This window comes from Solea senegalensis, linkage group LG17 (genome assembly GCF_019176455.1).
Source record: "Solea senegalensis isolate Sse05_10M linkage group LG17, IFAPA_SoseM_1, whole genome shotgun sequence".
Taxonomy (NCBI): Eukaryota; Metazoa; Chordata; class Actinopteri; order Pleuronectiformes; family Soleidae; genus Solea; species Solea senegalensis.
In genome coordinates, this window is record NC_058037.1 from 19,689,062 (window position 1) to 19,712,987 (window position 23,926).

A 23,926-nucleotide genomic window follows, 5' to 3' on the forward strand; every position below is an offset into this window, starting at 1 on the left:
GTCTGTAAAGTGTACAGATTCAAAACACAACATTCTGTCACAGATGCAATCGTCGTTTACTTACAAATATGTATGTTGTGAAAACATACCATACATTCTATTCAACCTGTGTTTTTTTTATATTATTACAATAATAATAATAATAATAATTTTTAAAAGGTTACATTGTAGTTAAAATGGAGGTGCAGATGTGTAAGCTACAGTCACACAACCAAAGAAAACAAGGTATAGTTTTGGGCTTGAGTCAAAAACAAAAACACAGTTGAGTTCAGAGACGATGTCGATGTCATGACACTTTTACAAAGTCTTTACTTAACCACAAATAATATATTACTCTGTAATAACGCAAAGAAATGACATTTGACTTGACGTCATAGCTCCACCTCTCTCTCTCACACCATCTTCGTTGTTGTCGTCGTTTGGAGATTGTTTGTCAGTGTTTCCAACTATTTTCCACGAAAAGTAACAACAGTCTGCTGAAGGCTGGCGATCATGAGCCCAATCACAACCTGATTCTAATCATTCAGTTACACCCAAAACAACAGCTTTACAAGTCTGTGTGTTTGTGTCGCGTTTATAACCACGGCACGGCAGTTTCGTGCAGTCGTGCTACGATGACTCCGCCCATGTTGAGGAGGTGCTATGAAGCCATAGAAAACAAAACCAAACCGAGCCGAGTCGTGCTGGAACTGTATAATGGAAAAGTGCCATATATCTCTGATGCGTACAACATATTGTTTTTGGTGAGGTGTGACAGCGCCACTTACAGGCCTGGCATATGTACAACAGCGGTTCGGGAGGGGTTTTGTGTGGACGGAGACATTTCATGAAAGGTTGCCGTGTTTATGGCAAAACTTTTTCAAAAACAACAAAGAATGTTGTTTACGCTTCGTTCCATTTTCGCGTGGCCTGAGGCACACAGGGAAGACATCGCCATATTGACCCAGGTCTTGGGTTCATGCTAATCCCAATGATTCATGCTGATTTATCATATTCTGACTGGTCAAAAACCTGGTTACACTTGGGATTAAACTCAGTTTCTGAACAGTGGGACAGTCATGTCGTATACAATAGCACACAACATTTAACCTGTGTGAACTCGGAGATGACTTTTCATACTAGATGACTTGTGGAATCTCTTTCCACAGGTGTTGCAGGAAAAAGGCTTCTCGCCCGTGTGAGTTCTTATGTGAATCTTCAAGGGACTACTGCTCACAAAACCTTTCCCACATATCAAGCAAGAATACGGTTTCTCTCCTGTGTGAAGTCTCATGTGAACTTTTAGGACACAACTGCGCACAAAGTTCTTCCCACAAACTTCGCAGGAATAGGGCCTTTCTCCCGTGTGCACTCTCGTATGCTTCTTTAAAGCTGACGAGTTATTAAATCTTTTCTCGCAGGTGCCGCAACAGTATGGTTTCTCCCCTGTGTGCGTTCTGATGTGGACTTTCAGATCACCGTTGCCCATGAAACACTTGCCACATATTTGACATGAATATGGCTTCTCGCCCGTGTGCGTTCTGACATGGATTCTCAAATCGCCGCTGGATACAAAGCATTTCCCACATGTCTCACAGGCATACGGCTTTTCGCCTGTGTGCAATCTCAAATGCTTATTGAGCGATGAAATGTCACTAAATCCTTTGCCGCAGGTTTCACATGAATACGGCCTTTCACCTGTGTGTGTTCTCATGTGGTTATTCCGGGCGCTGCTACGTGTAAAGGTTTTCCCACATATTTCGCAGGGGTGTGGCCTCTCGTGTGTGTGAGTTTTCATGTGCCGTCTCAACGCAGAAATGGTCATAAAAGCTTTCCTACACATTTTGCATAAATATGGCTTCTCTCCTGTGTGGATCCTCTGGTGTATCGTTAACTGGCTCAGATACAAAAACATTCTTCCGCATGTGTCACATTTTTTGGACTTGACTTGACCGGTGTTAGTGTTAGAACCTGTGTTTGACATGTGATCAGTTTGTTCATTATTCTGACTCATCGTCATGGATCCGAAGTCCTCAGGTTTGTCTCCAGTCTGATCTTGACTCTCAGCTACAGGAGAGAGGAGCTGGTGGTCAGTGTCTGGTTCTGGTTCCATGTGATCACCTTCCTCATCATCAAAACTCACTATGAAGGTATCAATCTCCTCCTTTACAAGCTGCTCCTGCTCCTGACTGGTGCAAATTTCCTCCTCTTCCTCTTTAACCTGTAGAAACTCTGGTTCCTCTTGGTCCAGACTGGAGTTCCTCTCCTGGTTACAGAGCTGCTGCTCAGTGAGAACCTCCTCCTCCTTACAGATGAACTGCTGTGGAAGCTCTGCAGACACAAAGAGGAACAAGGAATAGGTTACAACAACGATGTTGGTAAAAATAGAAACACTAAACTTTGCTTCAGATCTGACGACATTTCAAGATTATTCTCCAGGTATTGACATTAAGCAGCAGCATAGATTGTTGATAAAGAATCATATTGATACCAACTTTAATTATAGCATTCTAATAATAATGGTGATGAGGACCGGAAGGAAAGACACAAACTAGGTTAATGACATATAATTAAGTCATATTCATACCCTGTGAGTGTGAGTGCACCACAGGAATTCCCCCAGCAGTCTAACTCTATAGCAGCATAACTAAGAGATGGTCCAGATTCCCCTGAGCCAACTTTAAGCATCATCTAAAAGGAAGGTTTTAAATCTACTTTAAATACAGAGTGTCCGCCTGCCGAACTGTCACTGGGAGCTGGTTCCACAGGAAAGGAGCGTGGTAACTGAAGGCTCTGCCTCCCGTTCTGCTGTTACAGAGTCTGGGAACCACAAGTAAGTCTGTATTTTGGTGTCTCTATCAAATACCAGTGTAAATAAAGTGGTTTGTTTTTTTAAATTGACCTGTTGCCTCTGCTCTTGCCTCGTATTGTTTAGGATGCCTTCTCTTGACTTGGTTCAAAAGGTTTGTCGCATTTTACTATAGTAATATTATTCAAAAAAGTGACTTCAAGTTCTATGTTCTAAGTAATTTTCTGTTAAGATACTTTAAGGTACCTTTACTCCATTATCCCTTTTAGGTTCTTTATCCAACGCTGATACTGATATAACAGTTGATTCCGAACCAGCAACTGAGGCAATGAAATGGAACTCAGACGTCATTTTTTTGGCTAGTCCAGGGGTCTGCAACCTGCAACTCTGTGGCCCTTCAGTGGCTCCCTGTCGCTTTGGGGAAAAAACGCTGTTGAATGTTTATGTTTTATTACTTATTTTAAAAGGGACAACTTTTTTTTTAGGGATGAAGGTGATAAAATACTGAAATATGTGTCTACATCAAATGTGAACTTGAAAACGTCCCACAAACCCGAAAAAGTAATGTACACATTAAGAGTCTTGTCCTGTTCTGTCATGAACTACATACAATTCAATTATTTTGTTATTTGTTTAAAAGTAGGTTATTTTTAACTTATAAAACTAATAAAGTAGGCCTACATGTGCCAATGTTTTTTGACACTTCATAAGAGGGAAAAACAGTAATGAAATGTCAACAGTGTTCTTTTTATTAGGGCTGAAACAATTACTTGATTATTAATGCTAAACTATTTTGATAATCGGTTTGAGGTTTTAATAGGTTAGGTTTATAGGATAGCTTTAGCGGCTATTTAAATACTCGAGGCTGCAGAACCTTGATAGTCCTCCTGTGCTGTTACGTGTCAAAATGGCCGCTGTGGGACAAAATGAAGACGAGTTGTTGTTTTTATTTTAAGATGCATTTATCGAGTTGTGCAAACCTATCCGCTGGAGCTTCACGTCCGGTTTCCAGGCGACCTCCAGCAGCCTGCGCTGACGGTCCACCTCCTCCTCGAACTCAACGATAGTTTTCTCAAAAGCTCGGAAAATATCCTCGGCGACGGCAGTTAGTCGCTCGTTGATTAAATCTCTCAGAGATTGAAGCGAAGACATCGCTGCGTCGTTTACGGGCCGGGTTTATTCACCTGCGGGGGGGAAACACCACCACCGTCAACAACCGTGCCGTCCTCGGAGCTAACACTGCTATCAGAGCTCTCCAGACCACGTGACCAACACGCATGGCATTCTGGGGGGTAAAGGCAAACAGCCGGTAGTCTGGCTGTGTTGTTTACTTCTTTGTTTAGCTGCTAAGGACGTACATACATGAACAGAAACACGAGCAAGGACAAGAACTGGAACGGGCGAAGGCTAATGCAGCGGGTCCATACTCGGAGAAACTGAACACGAAGCCGGTATTTGGAGAAAATATACGGAGTTAAAGGGCTAGACCCCTACGAACACTCGGAGTGGTCGAACTTCCAGCATGGGCAAATTTACAGTTACATTATTTTAGGTTTGAGTGCCTACACCCATGAGGTCTTAACCAATATCAGGTCGCTAAAGCAAAACCTGGACAACATCCTGCAGGCCCGTGCAGACAAATACTTTTGTCTTCGGTTGGTTGACGGCACACTGGAGCTGAAGCCCGCACACAGGTACTACAACAGATTCTAGTTTCTGCGACTTTGAGGTGTGGACTTGAGAGAGTGTGGAAGCTGTGAGACAGTGCGTGTCACGCCTGATGCCGGCCTTTGGGCAACATTTTTGCCAAAAGTACAGCTTTTTTTCGACATGGTGGTGCTACCAGAGCTCGTCGCCAGTTACTACACAAAATCAAAAGAGCACGACAACCTTTTGCCACATTACCTCCTGTTCGACAGCCAGGTCACAAGCACACAGACACTTATAAAACAGTGACTTGTGGCGCACCTGCAGACAGCAGCAGGAGTTGGATGACATGGTTGCATGTGATATTGAGAGCTGTGCCATTCAGTGGTTCCATTTTTGGATGTGTATCTGGTGAGGATGCCTCCTGGGCGCCTCCCAAGGGAGGTGTATCAGGCACGTCCAGCTGGGAGGAGGCCTCGGGGTAGACCTAGGACCAGGTGGAGAGATTACATCTTCACTCTGGCCTGGGAACGCCTCGGGATCCCTCAGTCGGAGCTGGTCAATGCGGCTCAGGAAAAGGAAGTTTGGGGTCCCTTGCTGCCCCCGCGACCCGGCCCCGGATAAGCGGAGGAGGATGATGATGATGATGTTATTGCACTTACATTTCATTTCTTATTTATTTTCTAAGCACCTTGTTTCTTGTTACATATTTTTTAAAATTGCATTGTATTTTTGTTTATAACTACTATGCACATTCTGTTTTGCTGTGGGAACACTGTTGAGTGGTTTGTTGTTTTAATTTAATTTTACAAATAAAATTTTTTTATAACAAGCCACAATCCTTTCTGGTTATTACATGTATGATGTTAACATCCGGGCATAAAAAGACACCAAGGTAATAAAGAGACATATTTACAAGTCAGTCAAATATGACACTTTATCATTCCTTTATCACCACAGTCAGTGATTGTGAAGTTGGTGAAAAATATAAATTATGATATTATTTTAGAAGGGATGGATGAATTAAAGACAACTTCTACATTAAAACACAAGCTGGGAGAAAGTATTTGAAACGATAAACTAACAATTAGAATTCACCACCACTGAATGTACACAGAGTATAGAAATCCTGATTCTGTTCACTTTTTTCCCCCGTTTTTTTATAATTCTTTGAGACAGCAGGACTTTCCTTGCGAACTGAACTCTGTTGCCCCCTTGTGGGAAAATATAGACAGTAACTTAAAATTGTCAGTTCCACCTTTGCAGGGTTGAGGTTTCCATAATTAAGAGAAGCCCCGGGGTTTAAAAAACAGCACAAGAAACTCATGTTAATAAGTTATATTTGAAAAATTTGAAAAACTCCAAAGTTGCTCTGAGGAGTGCGCCCTCACATCGAGTTAAATCTCAATCACAGATTGAAATGAATCATATATGAAAAACAGAACTATTAAACAACAATATCAGCAATGTTTCTATAATAAAACTTGATCAAGAAAAGCAAAACAATACATAAGAATCAAGCCAGAGAAATCCATAATGAATAAAAACTTGTTCAAATAATATAGGTGCAAAATCGACAAAAACGCGCGTACCAACTTCCGCTCATGTTCGTTAAACCTGACGCCAGATTACCTCATAATTTATGATACATCATAAAAAGACGACAATACATAACAAAAATCGTCAACTAAAAAGCTACTTTAATGTAAAGACACTGCTGATGATCAATAAACAAATACCGTTTTTGCCTCAATGGTTTCTTCCATGGTTCCCAACCTTCAATCCAAGCCAGGGATCACATGGTGGGCGCAGAGCTTTGTCTGCTCCGTGGTTGTGAGGTTATTTTAGTGCATATAAAAATGGAGAAAATCCCAATCACACACTCCATCTACTGGATAATCAGAACTCAGCATCGGCCAAATTAAAATGATTGTGCTAATTGTTACGGAGATTTTGACGATGACCAATGGTGGAACCTCTGGAGTCAGTGATGAGTTAAGTTGAAAGACTTTGTTGTATCTGGTCCGGTTGTCTGGCGCCTTGGTATCTAGGGAGGGAACCTTTGAAGGCACCTAGTTTGTGTCTTATTGTAAGTTATAGCTGTTAATATTAAACACCAGGTCTGGTTATAAGAATATGTGAGTAATTAACCTAGTAGTGGCACAGTGGTGAGTCGTGGCCTGTCAGTGTGGAGTTTGCATGTTCTCCCCGTGTGTGCGTGGGTCTTTTCCCTTTCCTTTCGACTGTCAGGCGCCACATGTTCAGAGCACATTGTTTTCCATGGAGGCAGAGACCTGGGGCCTTAAAAGGTCAAGGTCCCAAACAGAAAGTAAATCAGGTTCATGATTAATGAAGCAGTGTTAGAATAAATGTTACTTTTTCATTAGGTGGTGTAAAAAGGACAATCATCATATACAGGACAAAACAAAAAATGGGCTAGATTAATAAAATGTAAAAATAAATAATAAACACAGATAATGTGACGCCTTCTCAGAATGAAGTTTATGCTTCAATGGTTTCTTAAACCACCTTTTCCTACAAAGGCCGCAGTTCCTGTGTGGTTTGTTTACGTGATGCGTCTCACCTGTGTTGAGTTCTCATGTGGACCTTCAGGGTATTTTTGAGCATGAAGCATTTCTTACAAATGTTGCACATATGGGGCTTCTCATTGGTGTGAGTTTTTTTGTGGATTATCAGAGCTGAACTTTGTCGAAAACTCTTTCCACATATTTCACACGAGAGTGGCTTCTCGCCCGTGTGAATTCTTTGGTGAAACACCAAATTCAGTGCAGAACGAAAACACTCTCCGCACGCTTCACAAGAAAATGGCTTCTCGTCTGTGTGACTTCTCATGTGGACTTTCAAGCCGTCTTTGCGCGAAAAGCATTTCTTACAAATGCTGCAGATATAGGGCTTTTCACCTGTGTGAATTTTTTTGTGGATGACCAAATGCGTCATTTGTCGAAAACACTTCCCACATGTTTCACAAGAAAATGGCCTCTCACCTGTGTGAGTTCTCTTGTGGATATTCAAGCTACCTTTACCAGCAAAGCATTTCTTACAAATGTTGCACATATGGGGCTTTTTACCTGTATTTTTTCTCATGTGGACTGTCTGATCTTGACTCTCCGCTACAGGAGAGAGGAGCTGGTGGTCAATGTCTGGTTCTGGTTCCATGTGATCACTTTGTTCATTATCAGGAGTCAGCATAAAGTTATCAGCCTCCTGCTTCAGTTCAAGCTGCTCCTGCTCCTGACTGGTGCAGATTTCCTCCACTTCCTCTTTAATCTGTAGAGACTCGGGTTCCTCTTGGTCCAGACTGGAGTTCCACTCCTCGTTCCAGAGCTGCTGCTCAGTGAGAACCTCTTCCTCATTATAGACATGCTGCTGTGGAGGCTCTGGAGGAGGAACAAGGAACAGGTTACACAACTGTGATTAAGGTTTTATGCAATTCTGAAGAATGAATTACTTTTCTGTTTGTTTTCATTTGGGCCAAATGGGTTAGCACTCATGCCTTTGCATTTCCTCCCTGTGTGTGCGTGGGTTATCTCTGGGTTCTCCAGTTTCCTCCCACAGTCCAACAACATGCAGATTTGGGGATTAGGCAAATTCGGCACTCTAAATTGACATAGGTGTGAGTGTGAGAGTTTATGGTTGTTCTAGATGTGAGCCTGTGATGGTAATCAGGTCATGTTGACAAACTTTCCTGGAATTCAGAGATAGATGTTTTGTGTGCCCTTTTAACCTGCTTCTGTAGCACTTTGAGGTTGTTGGTTTTTTTATGTAAAGTGCTTTATAAATAAAACTAATTATTATTATTATATGTTATTTATCTCTGATGTACAGCACTTTGTTCCAGCTGTTGTTGCTTTTAAATTGCTTTATAAATAAAGTTGGTTTGGACTGGAATCAGTGACGTGTGGTCAAGGGAGGCAGAGCCTCACCGTTCTCCCGTGTGTTTGAACAGAAAATGCGTAAATTCAGCAATTTTGACCATAGAAATGTTGAAATACAAACAGAAAACTAGGAGATATACTTGGAGAAGGATCAGGCGCCGAGACTTAATAAAGCATAATTAAAAGCTTTTAAACCAACATAATGTTTCAATTAAGGTCAACATTGAAATATAAGTTTCTATTTTAGGTTCATATATTTGAACATCCGAGGAATGCCTCCCCAGGCATGAACCTCACCGCACGTCACTGACTGAAATGTACAGTACACCAGTGAGCTGTGCAGAAAGTTAAATGACACCACAATTACTGCTAATAGTAATACATATTTCTGTAGTATACTCTACAGGGCACAACAATTGAAGGATGAGTTATTGAAGGTGTTTCAACGACGGTTCACTTCATACGTCATCGATCGCGGCATTTGGAATCTGTTTTACGACACATACGTCCCACATGAGTCACATTTACGTGTTAGTATTGATTAACAACAGCGTTGTGGTTGTACAGACCTATCCGCTGTAACCTCACTCGAGGTTTACTAACGATCTCCAGCAGTTTTCGCTGACGATCCACCTCCTCCTTGTAGTCGACGATTATATTCTCTACGTGTGTGAATATCTCTTCTGCGGCGGCAGTTAGTCGCTCGCTTATCAACTCTCTCAAATACTGAAGCGAAGACATCGTTGCTTCGTTAGAAAAACTGAAATATTTAAGCGCGACACGTTAAAAAAAACGCCGTAATGTCTTTCTATTTTCGAAGCAGCAGACCGAGCTAACGGCACTCGCTCGACGCGCTGTTCCTGTTCTTTGATTTTTAAGTTACTACCGCCACCTCGTGGTGTGGAAGATGGAACTGCAGCACAAAAAGGGAACAAATCCCTATTATATTATATCATATTATCAGTATTTATTTATTTTAATAAATGCGATTTCATATTTTCCAGGATGACTTGTTATTCGTTCAACTGACTTTCACTTTAAAATGAAGGAAATTTCACATTACTACTATGTATTTGTATTTGTACTATGTATTTGTATTTGTATTTGTACATCATTTGTATTTGTACATCACAACATTAATTACTACTACTCGTAGTAATTAATGTTGTGATGTACAAATACTTGTACAAAATTAACGTACCAGTAGTTTGCTTTTATTTCTAATAACTTTGTACTTTAACAAAGTTTTAAAATACATTAATAATTCATTCAATATATTGAAGTGTGGCGTCAATTATAGAATAACAATGGTTATTCTGCTTTACAATAGTTTTCACACATTCACATGCTGCTACATGGGGTCAAGTATTTTTGCTCAAGGACACGCAGATAAGCAGAGCCAGGAATTGAACCCACAACCTTCCAGTTGAAAACAAAATACAAAATGAATCAAGCCAGAGAAATCCAGAATAAATAAAAGCTCTAGGACAAGTTTGTTCAAATACCATTGGTGCAAAAATGAGAAAATCACCTCCGAGTCAGCGTTCAATCCAAGATGGCAGCCCCACAGGACCTGATTGACTTTTTGACCATCCCAACCTAATAAGCCTGCATACCAACTTCTGCTCACAAAAGTTAAACCTAACATCAGATGCCCTAATAAAAGGAGGGGTGCGTCAGTTTTTAGCCCCTCCCACTTCCACTTTTTGACGCCCATTCACCGAACCACTTTCAGAAGTAAAATCTTCACCAGGTCTGATGTCACGAAATTCCGTGAGTTTTGGGCCGTGTTCAGGCCCCTGAAAAACATGATTCATTTCAAGGAAGAATAAGAATTCCTTCAGTTTCAACAGGGTCCGAGCGCACATAAAAGCTTTGAATTAATAGAACAGGCTGTCACAATATAGAATAAAGACTTTAAATGACATAATCTATGTATGAACATTTTTATTCCTCATTATATCACAGGTGACGTAAAAAAGGAGCACAGTTAGTCAAAACTTTAAAAAAGACGGCAATACACGTTTAGATTATAAGAACAATCATCATATAAAAAGCTACTTTACTGAAATGTAAAGAGACTGCTGATGTTCAATAAACAAATACCGTGACGTTTTTGCCTCAAAGGTTTCTTCCATGGTTCCCAACCTTCGATCCAAGCCAGGGATCACATGGTGGGCCCAGAGCTTTGTCTACTCTGTGGTTGTGAGGTTATTTTTGTGCATATAAAATTGTATGATCACGACAATAAAGATGATTTCCCTTTCCTTTCCACTGTCAGGCGCAACATGTTCGGAGCACATTGTTTTCCATGGAAGCAGAGACCTGGGGCCTTAAAAGGTCAAGGTCCCAAACAGAAAGTAAATCAGGTTCATGATTAATGAGTAAATGAAGCAGTGTTAGAATAAATGTTACTTTTTCATTAGGTGGTGTAAAAAAAAAGGACAATCATCATATACAGGACAAAACAAAAAATGGGCTAGATCAATAAAATGTAAAGATCAATAATAAACACAGATAATGTGACGTCTTCTCAGAATCAAGTTTTTGCTTCAATGGTTTCTTAAACCACCTTTTCCTACAAAGGCCGCAGTTCCTGTGTGGTTTGTTTACGTGATGCGTCTCACCTGTGTTGAGTTCTCATGTGGACCTTCAGGGTATTTTTGAGCATGAAGCCTTTCTTACAAATGTTGCACATATGGGGCTTCTCATTGGTGTGAGTTTTTCTGTGGATTATCAGAGCTGAACTTTGTCGAAAACTCTTTCCACATGTTTGACACGAAAGTGGCTTTTCGCCCGTGTGACTTCTCGTGTGGACTTTCAAGCTGTCTTTACGCGAAAAGCATTTCTTACAAATGCTGCAGATATAGGGCTTTTCACCTGTGTGAGTTTTTTTGTGAATGACCAAATGCGTAATTTGTCGAAAACACTTCCCACATGTTTCACAAGAAAATGGCTTCTCACCCGTATGAGTTCTCATGTGGATTGTCAAATCTGAACAGCGTCGAAAACACTTTCCACAGGTTCCACAAGAATAAGGCTTCTCATCTGTGTGAATTCTTCGGTGGATATTCAAGCTACCTTTACCAGCAAAGCATTTCTTACAAATGTTGCACATATGGGGCTTTTTACCTGTATTCTTTCTCATGTGGACTGTCTGATCTTGACTCTCCGCTACAGGAGAGAGAAGCTGGTGGCCAGTGTCTGGTTCTGGTTCCAAGTGATCATTTTCTTGATAATCAGGAATCAACATAAAGTTATCAGCCTCCTGCTTCAGTTCAAGCTGCTCCTGACTGGTGCAGATTTCCTCCACTTCCTCTTTAATCTGTAGAGACTCGGGTTCCTCTTGGTCCAGACTGGAGTTCCACTCCTCGTTCCAGAGCTGCTGCTCAGTGAGAACCTCTTCCTCATTATAGACATGCTGCTGTGGAGGCTCTGGAGGAGGAACAAGGAACAGGTTACACAACCTTGATTAAAGTTTTATGCATTTCTAAAGCTTACTTTTCTGTTTGTTTTTCATTAGGGCCAAATGGGTTAGCACTCATGCCTTTACAGCAAGAACACCCAGGTTTGTGACCTGTTCTGAACAAGGTCCTTTCTGCATGGAGTTTGCATTTCCTCCCTGTGTGTGCATGGGTTATCTCTGGGTTCTCCAGTTTCCTCCCACAGTCCAAAAACATGCAGATTTGGGGATTAGGCAAATTCGGCACTCTAAATTGACATAGGTGTGAGTGTGAGAGTTTATGGTTGTTCTATATGTGAGCCTGTGATGCACTGGCGAACTGTCCAGGGTGTGAGCCTGCCTTATCGCACTATGTCAGCTGAGATTGGCATAGCGCTCCCTGATAGAAAATGGTTGGATGGATGTCTCTATGTGAGCCTACGATGGTAACCAGGTCATGTTGACAAACGTACATTATGTTTAAACCAACATAATGTTTCAATTAAGGTCAACATTGACATATAAGCAGGAGTGCACATAACTGGTACGCAGGTATGCATGCGCGACAAAAAACAGGAATGCGTAATGACATGAAACGCCTTTGCGTACTTGACCGATCCTCATCTGACCTTACACGTTGCATGTCAACTACAGTCAGAAATTTCCCAAAAGTCAACGTCGGTATCTATAACGGCGTTGTGCCAAAACTCCAGTGACGTGCTGCGGTTGGAGATCCCCTTGTGCACATTCTGTGCACCGCACACACAATGGAGAATTACGCAAGCATCTGATCGCAACGTTCCTTGCTGTGAGACATTTAATAGCTCTGTGGTCAAGCTGCTGCAGTTTAATTTACAAAAAGGTGGAGCAAAAAAACTGCTGCACTGAAGAAGCGGTGTGAAGAAAAGGGGATCTCCTTTGTGAGACTGGGTAAGTTTCATAATATCAGATGGTCTGCATGGAGGCATGAAACACTGTTAAAAATATCAAGACTATTGCCAGCCATTAAAATGCAACTGGCTATGAGTGATAACAGTGACTTGCAGCATATCTGCACAGAGCGTTTTCAGTGCTTTCTGTCAAACATGCTTGATATTGGCAACATTTTGAAGACCACATCCATTAGGTTTCAGAAGGAAAAGCTGACCATTGGAGAATGTAAGGATAAACTCATGATGGCCATTGGACAGTTCACACTTCTGCTTGATGGTGAATGCCACTGGGCACACACTGTTTCTAATGCTGATGCTGAAAGAGACAAGACAAACTTACTCAGGGGGTTAATTGAAGAGTTTGAAATCAGACATGACTCCCTCAAGTCATGTGATCATTTCTTAGTTTTTGATCCTGCAACGTGGCCTCAGGAAATGCAAGACCTCCACGGTTTTGGAAAAACAACAGTTTGCAGCAATCTCAAGAAATATGAGGCCACCTTGCAACTTGACAAAGACACCACTGTGACTGTGACATGGATGCGCTTAAAGCAGGCAGGAAACGCCTGGGAGCCTCTTCTGTGTATGACTTGGTACAAATAATAAATACAAGTAACTCAGATGCTTACTCCAACATCAACAAGGTGGTTAAGCTGTCTCTTACACTGCCTTTAAGCAGTGCAGCTTGTGAGAGGGGATTCTCACATCTCAACATAATAAAAACCAAGTACAGATCACGTCTGTCACATGCTCGTCTCTCAGCCCTGATGCACATTCCCCTGTCAAAGCAGACCACAGAGACATTCGACCCAAAGCAACCTGCTGACCTGTGGATGGAGAGAGCTAATCGGAGGCTCAACCAAGGACAGTGAGGGAGACTGAACTTAAGACCACATATGAGGCGAGTACCAAACACCATCTCCTGGTACTCACCTGAGTAACTCACTGAAAAAGTTATGTGCACCCCTGAATATAAGCTTCTATTTTAGGTTCATATATTTGTACATCCGAGGAATGCCTCCCCAGGCATGAACCTCACCGCACGTCACTGACTGAAATGTACAGTACACCAGTGAGATGTGCAGAAAGTTAAATGACACCACAATAACTGCTAATAGTAATACATATTTCTGTAGTATACTCTCCAGGGCACAACAATAGAAGGGTGAGTTATTGAATGTGTTTCAACTACGGTTCACTTCATAGGTCATCGATCGCGGTATTTAGAATCTGTGAACATCGTTCTTAATTTAAGACACATACGTCCCACATGAGTCACATTTACGTGTTAGTATTGATTAATAACAGCGTTGTGGTTGTACAGACCTATCCGCTGTAACCTCACTCGAGGTTTACTAACGATCTCCAACAGTTTTCGCTGACGATCCACCTCCTCCTTGTAGTCGACGATTATATTCTCTACGTGTGTAAATATCTCTTCAGCGGCGGCAGTTAGTCGCTCGCTAATCAACTCTCTCAAATACTGAAGCGAAGACATCGTTGCTTCGTTTAAAAACTGGAATATTTAAGCGCGAGACGTTAAAAAAACGCCGTAATGTCTTTCTATTTTCGAGCTAACGGCACTAGCTCGACGCGCTGTTTCCGTTTCCTGTTCTTTCTTTGAGTTTTAAGTGACTACCGCCACCTCGTGGTGTGGAAGATGGAACTGCAGCACAACGGGAAAAAGGCAACAAATACATATTATATTATATTTAGGGCTGTCAAACGATTAATTTTTTAATCGCATTTTTCCATAGTTAACTAGCGATTAATCTCTATATTAAAAATATAGTTAGAATGAAATAAACACAAAGAAAAAAATTCTTTTATCTTTGATTTCTTCTTTCAATTAAAAAAAGTGCATTGTAGACCCACTTGACATGTCTATTTAAAAAAACACAGCACATAAAATGCCACAACAATGTGGTCTTAAAACTGAAGAGGTAGTAGACAACAGACGACAAACAGAACAGGGCCTACTGACAGTTAAATAAATGAAAAAGTGCAGTCATTAGACACATCAGATTCAGAACTCTGAACTCTTAGTGCTAACTTCTCACCTATTTATTAAGCCAATTGCTAAGGCAGACCAGTCTGGTAACATTTTCAGTGTACAGTGCTGCTACCGCTGTAGTTAACTTAGCTTCATCCAGTGGTCGGCGACGACTCACACACTCAACAATAGAACTCTGACGAATCTGCTGCTTGCCATTAGCCTGGACTGCCGGTATGTTTTGCTAGTAGGTGGTAGCTCAGACTGCTAGCACTTCGGTGATAGTGAAATTCTGTCGGACACAAGGCGCATATTAGTTTTGTTTTGTCGACTGAGCCATCTTGAAGTTTTTAAAAGTGAAACGAGCCATTCAGAAGCTCGGCGGTAATTTTTTTCCATGACCAAGGTTTGAATAGAAGAAGTATTGCTCTCATTCTTCTTCTTCGTCTCTGCGGTTGGCAAACAACTTAAAGGTGCCTTACCGCCACCTGGCCCGGAGGTCCCACACTGCAGTCTAGTAGAGGACAAACCGGACCCCGATTAACCACGATCAAAAAAATAATCGCAGCCCTAATTATATTATATTATCAGTAGTTATTTATTTTAATAAATGCGATTTCATATTTTCCATGATGACTTGTTATTCGTTCAACTGACTTTCACTTTAAAATGAAGGAAATTCCACATTACTACTATGACTACTCGTAGTAATTAATGTTGTGATGTAACAAAGTACAAAATGAACATATTGTATTCTGATAACTTTGTACTTTTACAAAGTTTTAAAACAATCGAATAATTAATTAGTGAAAAAGAGTGTGGCGTCAATTATAGAATAACAACGGTTATTCTGCTTTACACTAGTTTTCACCCATTCACATGCTGCAACATGGGGTTAAGTGTTTTTGCTCAAGGACATGCGGGTTAGCAGAGCCAGGAAATGAACCCACAACCTTCCAGTTGAATGCAAAACAAATACAAAATTAATCAAGCCAGAGAAATCAAAATACAAATAAAAGCTCTAGGACAAGTTTGTTGAAATACCATTGGTGCAAAATTGAGAAAATCACCTCTGAGTCAGCGTTCAATCTAAGATGGCAGCCCAACAGGCCCTGATTGACTTTTTTGACCATCCCAACCTAATAAGCCCGCATACCAACTTCCGCTCATGAAAGTTAAACCTAACACCAGATGCCCTAATAAAAGGTGCATCAGTTTTTAGCCCCTCCCACTTCCAATTTTGACGCCCTTTTACCAAACCACTATCCGAAATAAAATCTTCACCGTGAGTTCCGTGAGTTATGGCCGTGTTCAGGCCCCTGAAAAACATGATTAATTTCAAGGAAAAATAAGAATTCCTTCAGTTTCAATAGGGTCCGAGTGCACATAAAAGCTTTGAATTAATAGAACAGGCTGTCACAATATAGAATAAAGACTTTAAATGACAATCATAATCCATGTATGAACATTTTTATTCCTCATCAACATCATATCACAGGTGACATAAAAAAGGAGCACAGGAAGTTAAAACTTCAAAAAAAATGGCAATACATGTTAGACATAAAAACTCTTCAGAAGAACAACCGTCATATAAAAAGGATAAAATAAAAATAAAAGGGCTACTACAGACAAAGCTTTGTCTGCTCTGTGGTTGTGAGGTTATTTTAGTGCATATAAAACTTGAGAAAATCCCAATCACACACTCCATCTACTGGATAATCAGAACTCAGCATCGGCCAAATAAAAAATAATAATAATTTTGCTCCACCTTTTAAAATTATTGCACTAATTGTTATGGACATTTTGACAATGACCAACGGTGGAACCTCTGGAGTCAGTGATGAGTTAAGTTGAAAGACTGTTATATCCGGTCCAGATGTCTGGCACCTTGGTATCTAGGGAGGGTTCAGAGCACATTGTTTTCCAGGGAGGCCGAGACCTGGGGCCTTAAAAGGTCAAGGTCCCAAACAGAAAGTAAATCAAGCTCATGAGTAAAAAAAAAAGACAATCATCATATACACGACAAAACAAAAAATGGGCTAAATTAATAACATGTAAAGATCAATAATAAACACAGATAATGTGACGTCTTAGAGTGAAGTTTTGCTTCAAGGGTTACTTAAACCATTGGCTTCCTACAAATATTACAGTTTGCAGTTGATTCTTCACTCGGCAGTTCCTGTGCCATCTTGATGCCAATGATGATAATTATTGGAGTCTCACATCACCAAATTACCTTCAGCTGAAATGGTATATGGCTTCTCACCTGTGCCGAGTTCTCATGTGACCCTTCAGGGTATTTTTGAGCATGAAGAATTTCTTACAAATGTTGCACATATGGGGCTTCTCATTGATGTGATTTTTTTGTGGATTATCAGAGCAGAACTTTGTCGGCCATAAATAAATTAAATTAATTTGGCACATTTTAAAATACTTTAAAATACTATTTTGATTGGAGCAGAGCTTACGATGATTCACCAACATGTGTTTTTTTCATTTCAGTACTTCACACCTGTGAGTTCTTATGTGTCTCCTCAAGGTATCTCTACGTGCAAAACATTTCTTACAAATGTGGCAAACATAGGGCTTCTCACCTGTGTGAGTTCTTCTATGCGTTATCAAGTGTGAAATATGTCGATAAGACTTTCCACATATTGCACAGGAATATGGCTTCTCACCCGTGTGAGTTCTCATGTGGATTGTCAAATCTGAATAGCGTTTAAAACACTTACCACAGGTTCCACAAGAATAAGGCTTCTCCCCTGTGTGAATACTTTGGTGGATTATCAATTCCGAACTTTGTTGAAAACACTTTCCACATGTTTCACAAGTATGTGGCTTCTCACCTGTGTGAATTCTTTGGTGAAGCACCACATTTAGTGCAGATTGAAAACACTTTCCACATGCTTCACAGGAAAATGGCTTCTCGTCTGTGTGAGTTCTCATGTGGACATTCAAGCAGTATTTACGCGAAAAGCATTTCTTACAAACGTTGCAAATATAGGGCTTTTCACCTGTGTGAGTTTTTTTGTGGATAACCAAATGCGTTATTTGTCGAAAACACTTCCCACATGTTTCACAAGAAAACGGCCTCTCACCTGTGTGAGTTCTCTTGTGGATATTCAAGCTACCTTTACCAGCAAAGCATTTCTTACAAATATTGCACATATGGGGCTTTTTAACTGTATTTTTTCTCATGTGGACTGTCTGAGCTTGACTCTCAGCTACAGCAGAGAGGAGCTGGTGGTCAGTGTCTGGTTCTGGTTCCATGTGATCACTTTCTTCACTATCAGGAGTCAACATAAAGGTATTAGCCTCCTGCTTCAGTTCAAGCTGCTCCTGCTCCTGCCTGGTGCAGATTTCCTCCTCTTCCTCTTTAATCGGTAGAGACTCTGGTGCCTCTGGGTCCAGACTTGAGTTCCTCTCCTGGTTACAGAGCTGCTGCTCAGTGAGAATCTCCTCCTCCTGAAGAACATCTTTCAGTGGAAGCTCTGCAGACACAGAGATGGACACAAGGAACAGGTTACACAACTGTGATTAAAGTTTTTATGATTCAATTCTAAAGCTTACTTTTCTGTCTATTGTAATTGTTCTGGTTTGTTTGTTTATTTGTTTTTCATTAGGGCCAAAGGGGTTAGCACTCTTGACTTTGCAGCAAGAACACCCAGGTTTGTGATCTGTTCTGAACAAGGTCCTTTAATAACCTACTAACGTTTACGGTAATCGTAATGAAACAACAATGAAGAGCTGGGAGTGACTGTGAGGAGTTCAAGATTCATATACCACTGAACAAAGTACTTTGTAGACTACCTGCATTCATAATATGAAGTACTTTACCGTGTACCTTTTGAGTAATCCTTAACAGAGACAAGATCAAGTCTATTTTGTCCAACTTTGACTTTAACTCATTTTCAATAAGTAGTCCAAGATTCAAACGCTACTGAACTTAGTTCTTCCCAGACTACTCGCATTCATAATATGATAAGTATCGTACATAGTACTTTTACTTTGTACATTTTGAGTAATTCTCTGTCAAAATCCTTCATATCTACTTCATATTCTGCATGCAAGTAGTCTAGTAAGTACTAAGTTCGGTGGTATATGAATCTTGGACACAAAATAAGTTCTTTATTCCAGGTCAAGGTTGGGTAAAATAGACTTAATCTTGTCCTCTGGTCAGGATTTTGACAGAGGATTACTCAAAAGGTATGTAGCAACCAATAATGTAATAATGGCCGATAATGTAATAACGGCCAATAACTTAATAATTTAAATGTAATAACTGGTTATTACGTTATTGGCCTTGCATTAAAAAAAAAATCCTTTGATGATGTAATAACTGAGCCAATAATGTAATAACCGAGGTATCACTTTATTTTATTTTCAATTTCTGGAGAGAAAGTGCCACAATTAGGAGGCCTAAAGGAGCATTCAGGAATGAATTTGGATTTATCTGTCACTCTTAGGCTCCCATGATAGTACCCTGTGTATCCAACTCTGTGACCATACACACGCTTTGACGGGGTCGTACGTTGCAGTTTTCAGTATGGTATTGCAATTCACTGCCAGAGCGCTAGTGGCTGCTGGAATGAGTCGTTAACTGACCAATGACAGCACTGCGGTCTCCATTGGTCTTAGTTGCCTCGACGGATGATGATATTTTTTGGAGGCACACGTTGGGCTACAAGGCTCTCCGAAAGGGTTTGTGACGATGGAGAGGGCAATTTAAAGCAAATATAGCAATTTAATGTTGCTTTGTAGATCAGACTGGCCCTAACACTGTTTTGGCCGATTTAACAATCCCAGAGTAAAAGTAAAGTACTGGCAAAGTGCTCTCTGTAGCCATGGAGAGCCCTCTCCATCATCGCAAACCCTGTCGGAGAGCCTCTCTGTAGCCTGACCATGGATGTATTATAAGACCTGGATAGAGCACCGCCCCTTTGGCTCCGTTCATTCACTCCGCAGTAGTGTTACTCCCATAAGGCCTTTCGGCAGCGAAATGCATGATGGGAGCACGCTACTGACTTGCACAGGCGAATTTCATGAATACCGATTGCACGTTTGCTCCCGGCTTTAAACCATGGATTTGTAAATGAATGTCAAAACCAACAATAGTGAATAAACTGAAAAGTATAATGACGTAATTGCAGGTTAAAATGATCAATTTAATGGTTCATTTAATTGACCGTAACTATGAGTTTATATGTGTTGTTTATGATGATTTAAAAAACAATTCCATTGACTATTAACCATGAATATGCTTTGTATTTTGATTTTTAACTGTTGCTGTAGGTGGTTTACAAATAAAGCAAACTTATTATTATAATTACAATTGTGGTAAATATAATAATCTTAAAATATTAAGATAAAGTCAGGCCAGAAAACCTGCAGACTCACGATCATATTATTAGGAACAATAACAACGTGTTCAACTTTATGTACAGATAGTGACGATAAGAGAAGCAGCCTCCCCGGGAATCAGTGGTGAAGTGAGCGCAGGTCTCAGTGCATCACATCGTCATCTGCCCCGTGTTCACGATGTCAGTATGAATCCACACAGCAGCTCGTTAATACATCGATAATAGGTTTGAAAATAAATGCTAACGAGCAACGAATAAACAACTAAAACCTATTTTGTTGTAAAAGAAAACTCCTAATTGCCTTCATTTAGTCACATTTCTCATAAAATGTTCACATCGTACGTTTCCCTGACAGTAGCTCCGTTCCCGAGACGCCACATGACTGCACTTTGCTGTGCTCGTACACAGCTGTGACGTCACTGTGGGAAATAAGATTATTCTGGGCTTTTTATGGCCTTTAGGAAGGTTTTTCAAATATGAAACTCCATGAATTAAAAATATAGAATATAACGATCTATACATGCCTGTGACCATGTCTCCAGGTGTCCTGTGAACAGTTTTATTGGCATCTCTTTTACTACTGTGGTCAATGGGAAAATTGCTTTTTGGGCTGCATGAGTATTTTTTGTTGCAGTACCGGGAGTGGCCACCATGACAAAATTGGCAGAGGGGGTGGTGCTCTATCCAGTTCTTATAATACATCCATGAGCGCGACGTGTGCCTCCAAAAAATGTTATCATCCGTCAACTGAGACCAATGGAGACCGTGGCGCTGTCATTGGTCAGTTAACGACTCATTCCAGCAGCCATTAGCGCTCTGGCGGTGAATTGCAATACCATACTGAAAACTGCAACGTACTACCCCGTCAAAGTGTGTGTATGGTCACAGAGTTGGATACACAGGGTACTATCATGGGACCCTAAGAGTGACAGATAAATCCAAATTGATCCTGAATGCTCCTTTAGGCCTCCTGTGGAGGGGGGTTTGAGGGTGGAGGGGTATCTATAAGGTCGGATATCTGTTGCAAGATGCAATATTAAGGCTAAGTGTGACACTTTCTCTTCAGAAATTGAAAATAAAATAAAGTGATACCTCAGTTATTACATTATTGGCTCAGTTATTACATTATCAAAGGATTTTTTTAATGCAAGGTCAATAACGTAATAACCAGTCAATAACGAAATAAGTTATTACGTTATTGGCTCAACAACTTTATTACATTATTGGCAATTTATTACGTCATTGGTTTTATTACATTTAAATTACGTTATTGGCCGTTATTATATTATTGGCCGTTATTACGTTTTCGGTTGCTACAAGGTACACAGTAAAAGTACTTCATATCATGCATGCAGGTAGTCTGGGAAGTACTTAGTTTACTACTTTCTAGTTTTGTCTTCGTTTCTTCTTCTTCGTTGAGTTTTCTGGCGGAATCCAATGTGTGTAAGCAAAGTTAAAGTAAAAAAAACAAACTTCCGTAACGCCATGTTGTTGCTCTCCCGGGCTGCAGCTGGATGTTGCTCAGTCCAGCAGCATGAATCTTGAACTACTCTCAGTCACTCCCAGCTCTTCATTGCTGTTTAATTACAACTACCGTAAATGTTAGTAGATTCGCGCACTAAAAAAAATGTGCGGCTGATTTGACCAGGCAAACACTAACCACAGCTGGCTTCACCGCAGTGAAAAATTGTGCAGTGAGTGTATTTTTCCCCCAAATGAATGCAATGCGCTTCCGTACACAACAATTGAGGACTGCGGTCAAGTGAGTCGTCACTGAGAATCAGCGCTAGTTTGATACCGAGCGAGATCACTTCTGGTTTTCAAAATAAGACGTTACTAATACACGTGCAATCAATCATGCTGATTTTAAGACATTGGGTCACATTGTCCAGAAGCTATTGAACTAAATATTTTCCCTAATTTATTTAGATGTTTACTGTACAATAACAACACATTGGCCCATAAGTTCTGACAATGGTTGACACAATTGATCTCAGGAGCATGTTGACTACTCCCTCACTCATTATCAAACAACTGTACTGTATACATTTTGAGAAATTAATCCTCAAATTTGTCTCTTTTTTTCTCAGAAAAGGGCAGAAAACTCAATTTTTACTGTACAATAACATCACTTTGGCCCATAAGTTCTGACAGTGGTTGGTACGATTGACTTCAGGGGCATTCTGACTACTACCTCACTCATTATCAAACATTTTTACTGTATATTTTTTTTTACATTACATTACATGTCATATAGCAGACGCCTTTATCCAAAGCGACAATAAGTGCATTTAAACATTTGGGTACAAACAAGAGCTAGAAGTAAGTAAGAGCTTCAAGTAAGCCAAACTATAAAGTGCTAGTCATAAGTGCGATGTATAAGCAAGTGTTATTATTTCTTTTCTTTTTTTGTCGTCTTAGTCGAGGTAGAGTCGGAAGAAAAGTGTTTTTAGTCAGCGGCAGAAGATGCGGAGGCTTTCTGCTGTCCGGATGTCGATAGGGAGTATACTGAATATTTTTTAAATATCCTTTTTCGGCTGTTGTCCAGCTTCTTTTTGATCAAACTTAGACTGTAGCTTGTTGTCTGCATCGCTGTGATTCAAAATCACGCCTCGCTTGTGTTTCAAATACGGTTCACTTCAAAGGGTCATCGACCGCGGCATTTAGAATCTGTGAAAATTGTTCTTAATTTACGACACAAACGTCCCACTTGAGTCACATTCACGTGTTAGTATCGATTAATAAGATCACTGTGGTTGTACAGACCTATCCGCTGTAGCCTCAATCGAGGTTTACTAACGATCTCCAACAGTTTTCGCTGACGATCCACCTCTTCCTCGTACTCGACGATTATATTCTCTACGTGTGTGAATATTTCTTCAGCGGCAGCGGTTAGTCGCTCGCTAATCAACTCTCTCAAACAACGAAGCGAAGACATCGCCGCTTCGTTCGAAAAAAAACGCGTGGTGTCTTTCTATTTTCGTAGCAACAGACCGAGCTAACAGCGCTAACTCGACGCGCTGTTTCCGTTTCCTGTTCTTTGAGTTTTAAGTGGCCACTGGCCAAGCTACCGCCACCTCGTGGTCTGGAAGGTTGAACTGCCGCACAACCAGAAAAAAGGGAACAAACACCTTATATTATCCATCCATCATCTACCGCTTTATCCTCCACCAGAGGGTCGCGGGGGGTGCTGTGCCAATCGGGCGATGGGCGGGCTACACCCTGGACAAACACACACACATAGAGACAAACCACCATTCACTCTCACACTCACACATATGCAGAGCCGTATTAAATGAATGGACTATACTAGGCAGACTGTATTTTTGCGGGCCCCCTCCATCGATGTCATTTATGAATTGAAATCTGAAACTTACCAAAGTTCCAAATTTACACATTTACACATTTTACATAGCGTAGTCTTTGGTTACGAGTTGGTTCTTTGTATGCCAGAACAAGTCATGTGTCGTATATTAAACAGTCTGACTATTTTTGGATTTTTATTACCTTATTTATACGTTACTACAAGGCTCTATTAAATGCTATTAAATTATCCTTATCTTATCCATTGCGAGTGTCATTGTTAAGGCAGTAGTAGCAGTAAATCACCAATAGGTGTCAGCATTGCTGTGTAAACAGAGCAAGATAAATATCGTAAGCTATTACATTTTGCAGAAAATCTTAATTAAATGTGTTGATTACATTTGATAAGTTTAACAAGTAGTCAAATATACAAAGACCAATAAAATTTGCAGTAAGAGAAACTGTGCTGTTGTGGTAAAGAGGTTTATTTCCATGGACAAGCATCACCTTTCTTCCATTTTCTGGTATTCAGCTCCTGGTCTGGACTGTTCAGCAGTTTTCTCCA

The 23,926-nt window shown here is 40.5% G+C and overlaps 3 protein-coding genes across 4 annotated transcripts; all 3 read right to left on the reverse strand.

Annotated features, from left to right (window-relative positions):
- Positions 1-32: 32 nt before the first annotated feature.
- On the reverse strand, positions 33-9,182 carry LOC122784527 (zinc finger protein 436-like). The gene is made up of 4 exons (XM_044049829.1): positions 8,901-9,182; positions 7,020-7,833; positions 3,769-3,965; positions 33-2,310 (listed from the first exon to the last, which is right to left on the reverse strand). Exons 1-4 carry the CDS (start codon positions 9,070-9,072, stop codon positions 1,085-1,087), a joined length of 2,409 nt encoding a protein of 802 aa, XP_043905764.1. The 5' UTR covers positions 9,073-9,182; the 3' UTR covers positions 33-1,084.
- Positions 5,242-23,081, reverse strand: LOC122784232 (zinc finger protein 239-like). 2 transcript variants are annotated; one of them, XR_006362156.1, is made up of 3 exons: positions 22,825-23,081; positions 16,638-18,189; positions 5,242-6,729 (listed from the first exon to the last, which is right to left on the reverse strand). XR_006362156.1 is itself a non-coding variant. In XM_044049391.1 (2 exons), the coding sequence occupies exons 1-2, from the start codon at positions 22,994-22,996 to the stop codon at positions 17,192-17,194; spliced, it is 1,170 nt and encodes a 389-aa protein (XP_043905326.1). In that variant the 5' UTR covers positions 22,997-23,081; the 3' UTR covers positions 16,153-17,191. The 2 variants fall into 2 exon arrangements, 1 of the variants encoding a protein (XP_043905326.1); XM_044049391.1 differs by lacking the exon at positions 5,242-6,729 and having other exon boundaries at positions 16,153-18,189.
- LOC122784236 (gastrula zinc finger protein XlCGF17.1-like) lies at positions 10,262-14,323 on the reverse strand. Its single transcript, XM_044049396.1, has 2 exons — positions 14,032-14,323; positions 10,262-11,766 (listed from the first exon to the last, which is right to left on the reverse strand). Exons 1-2 carry the CDS (start codon positions 14,201-14,203, stop codon positions 10,955-10,957), a joined length of 984 nt encoding a protein of 327 aa, XP_043905331.1. The 5' UTR covers positions 14,204-14,323; the 3' UTR covers positions 10,262-10,954.
- Positions 23,082-23,926: the final 845 nt, after the last annotated feature.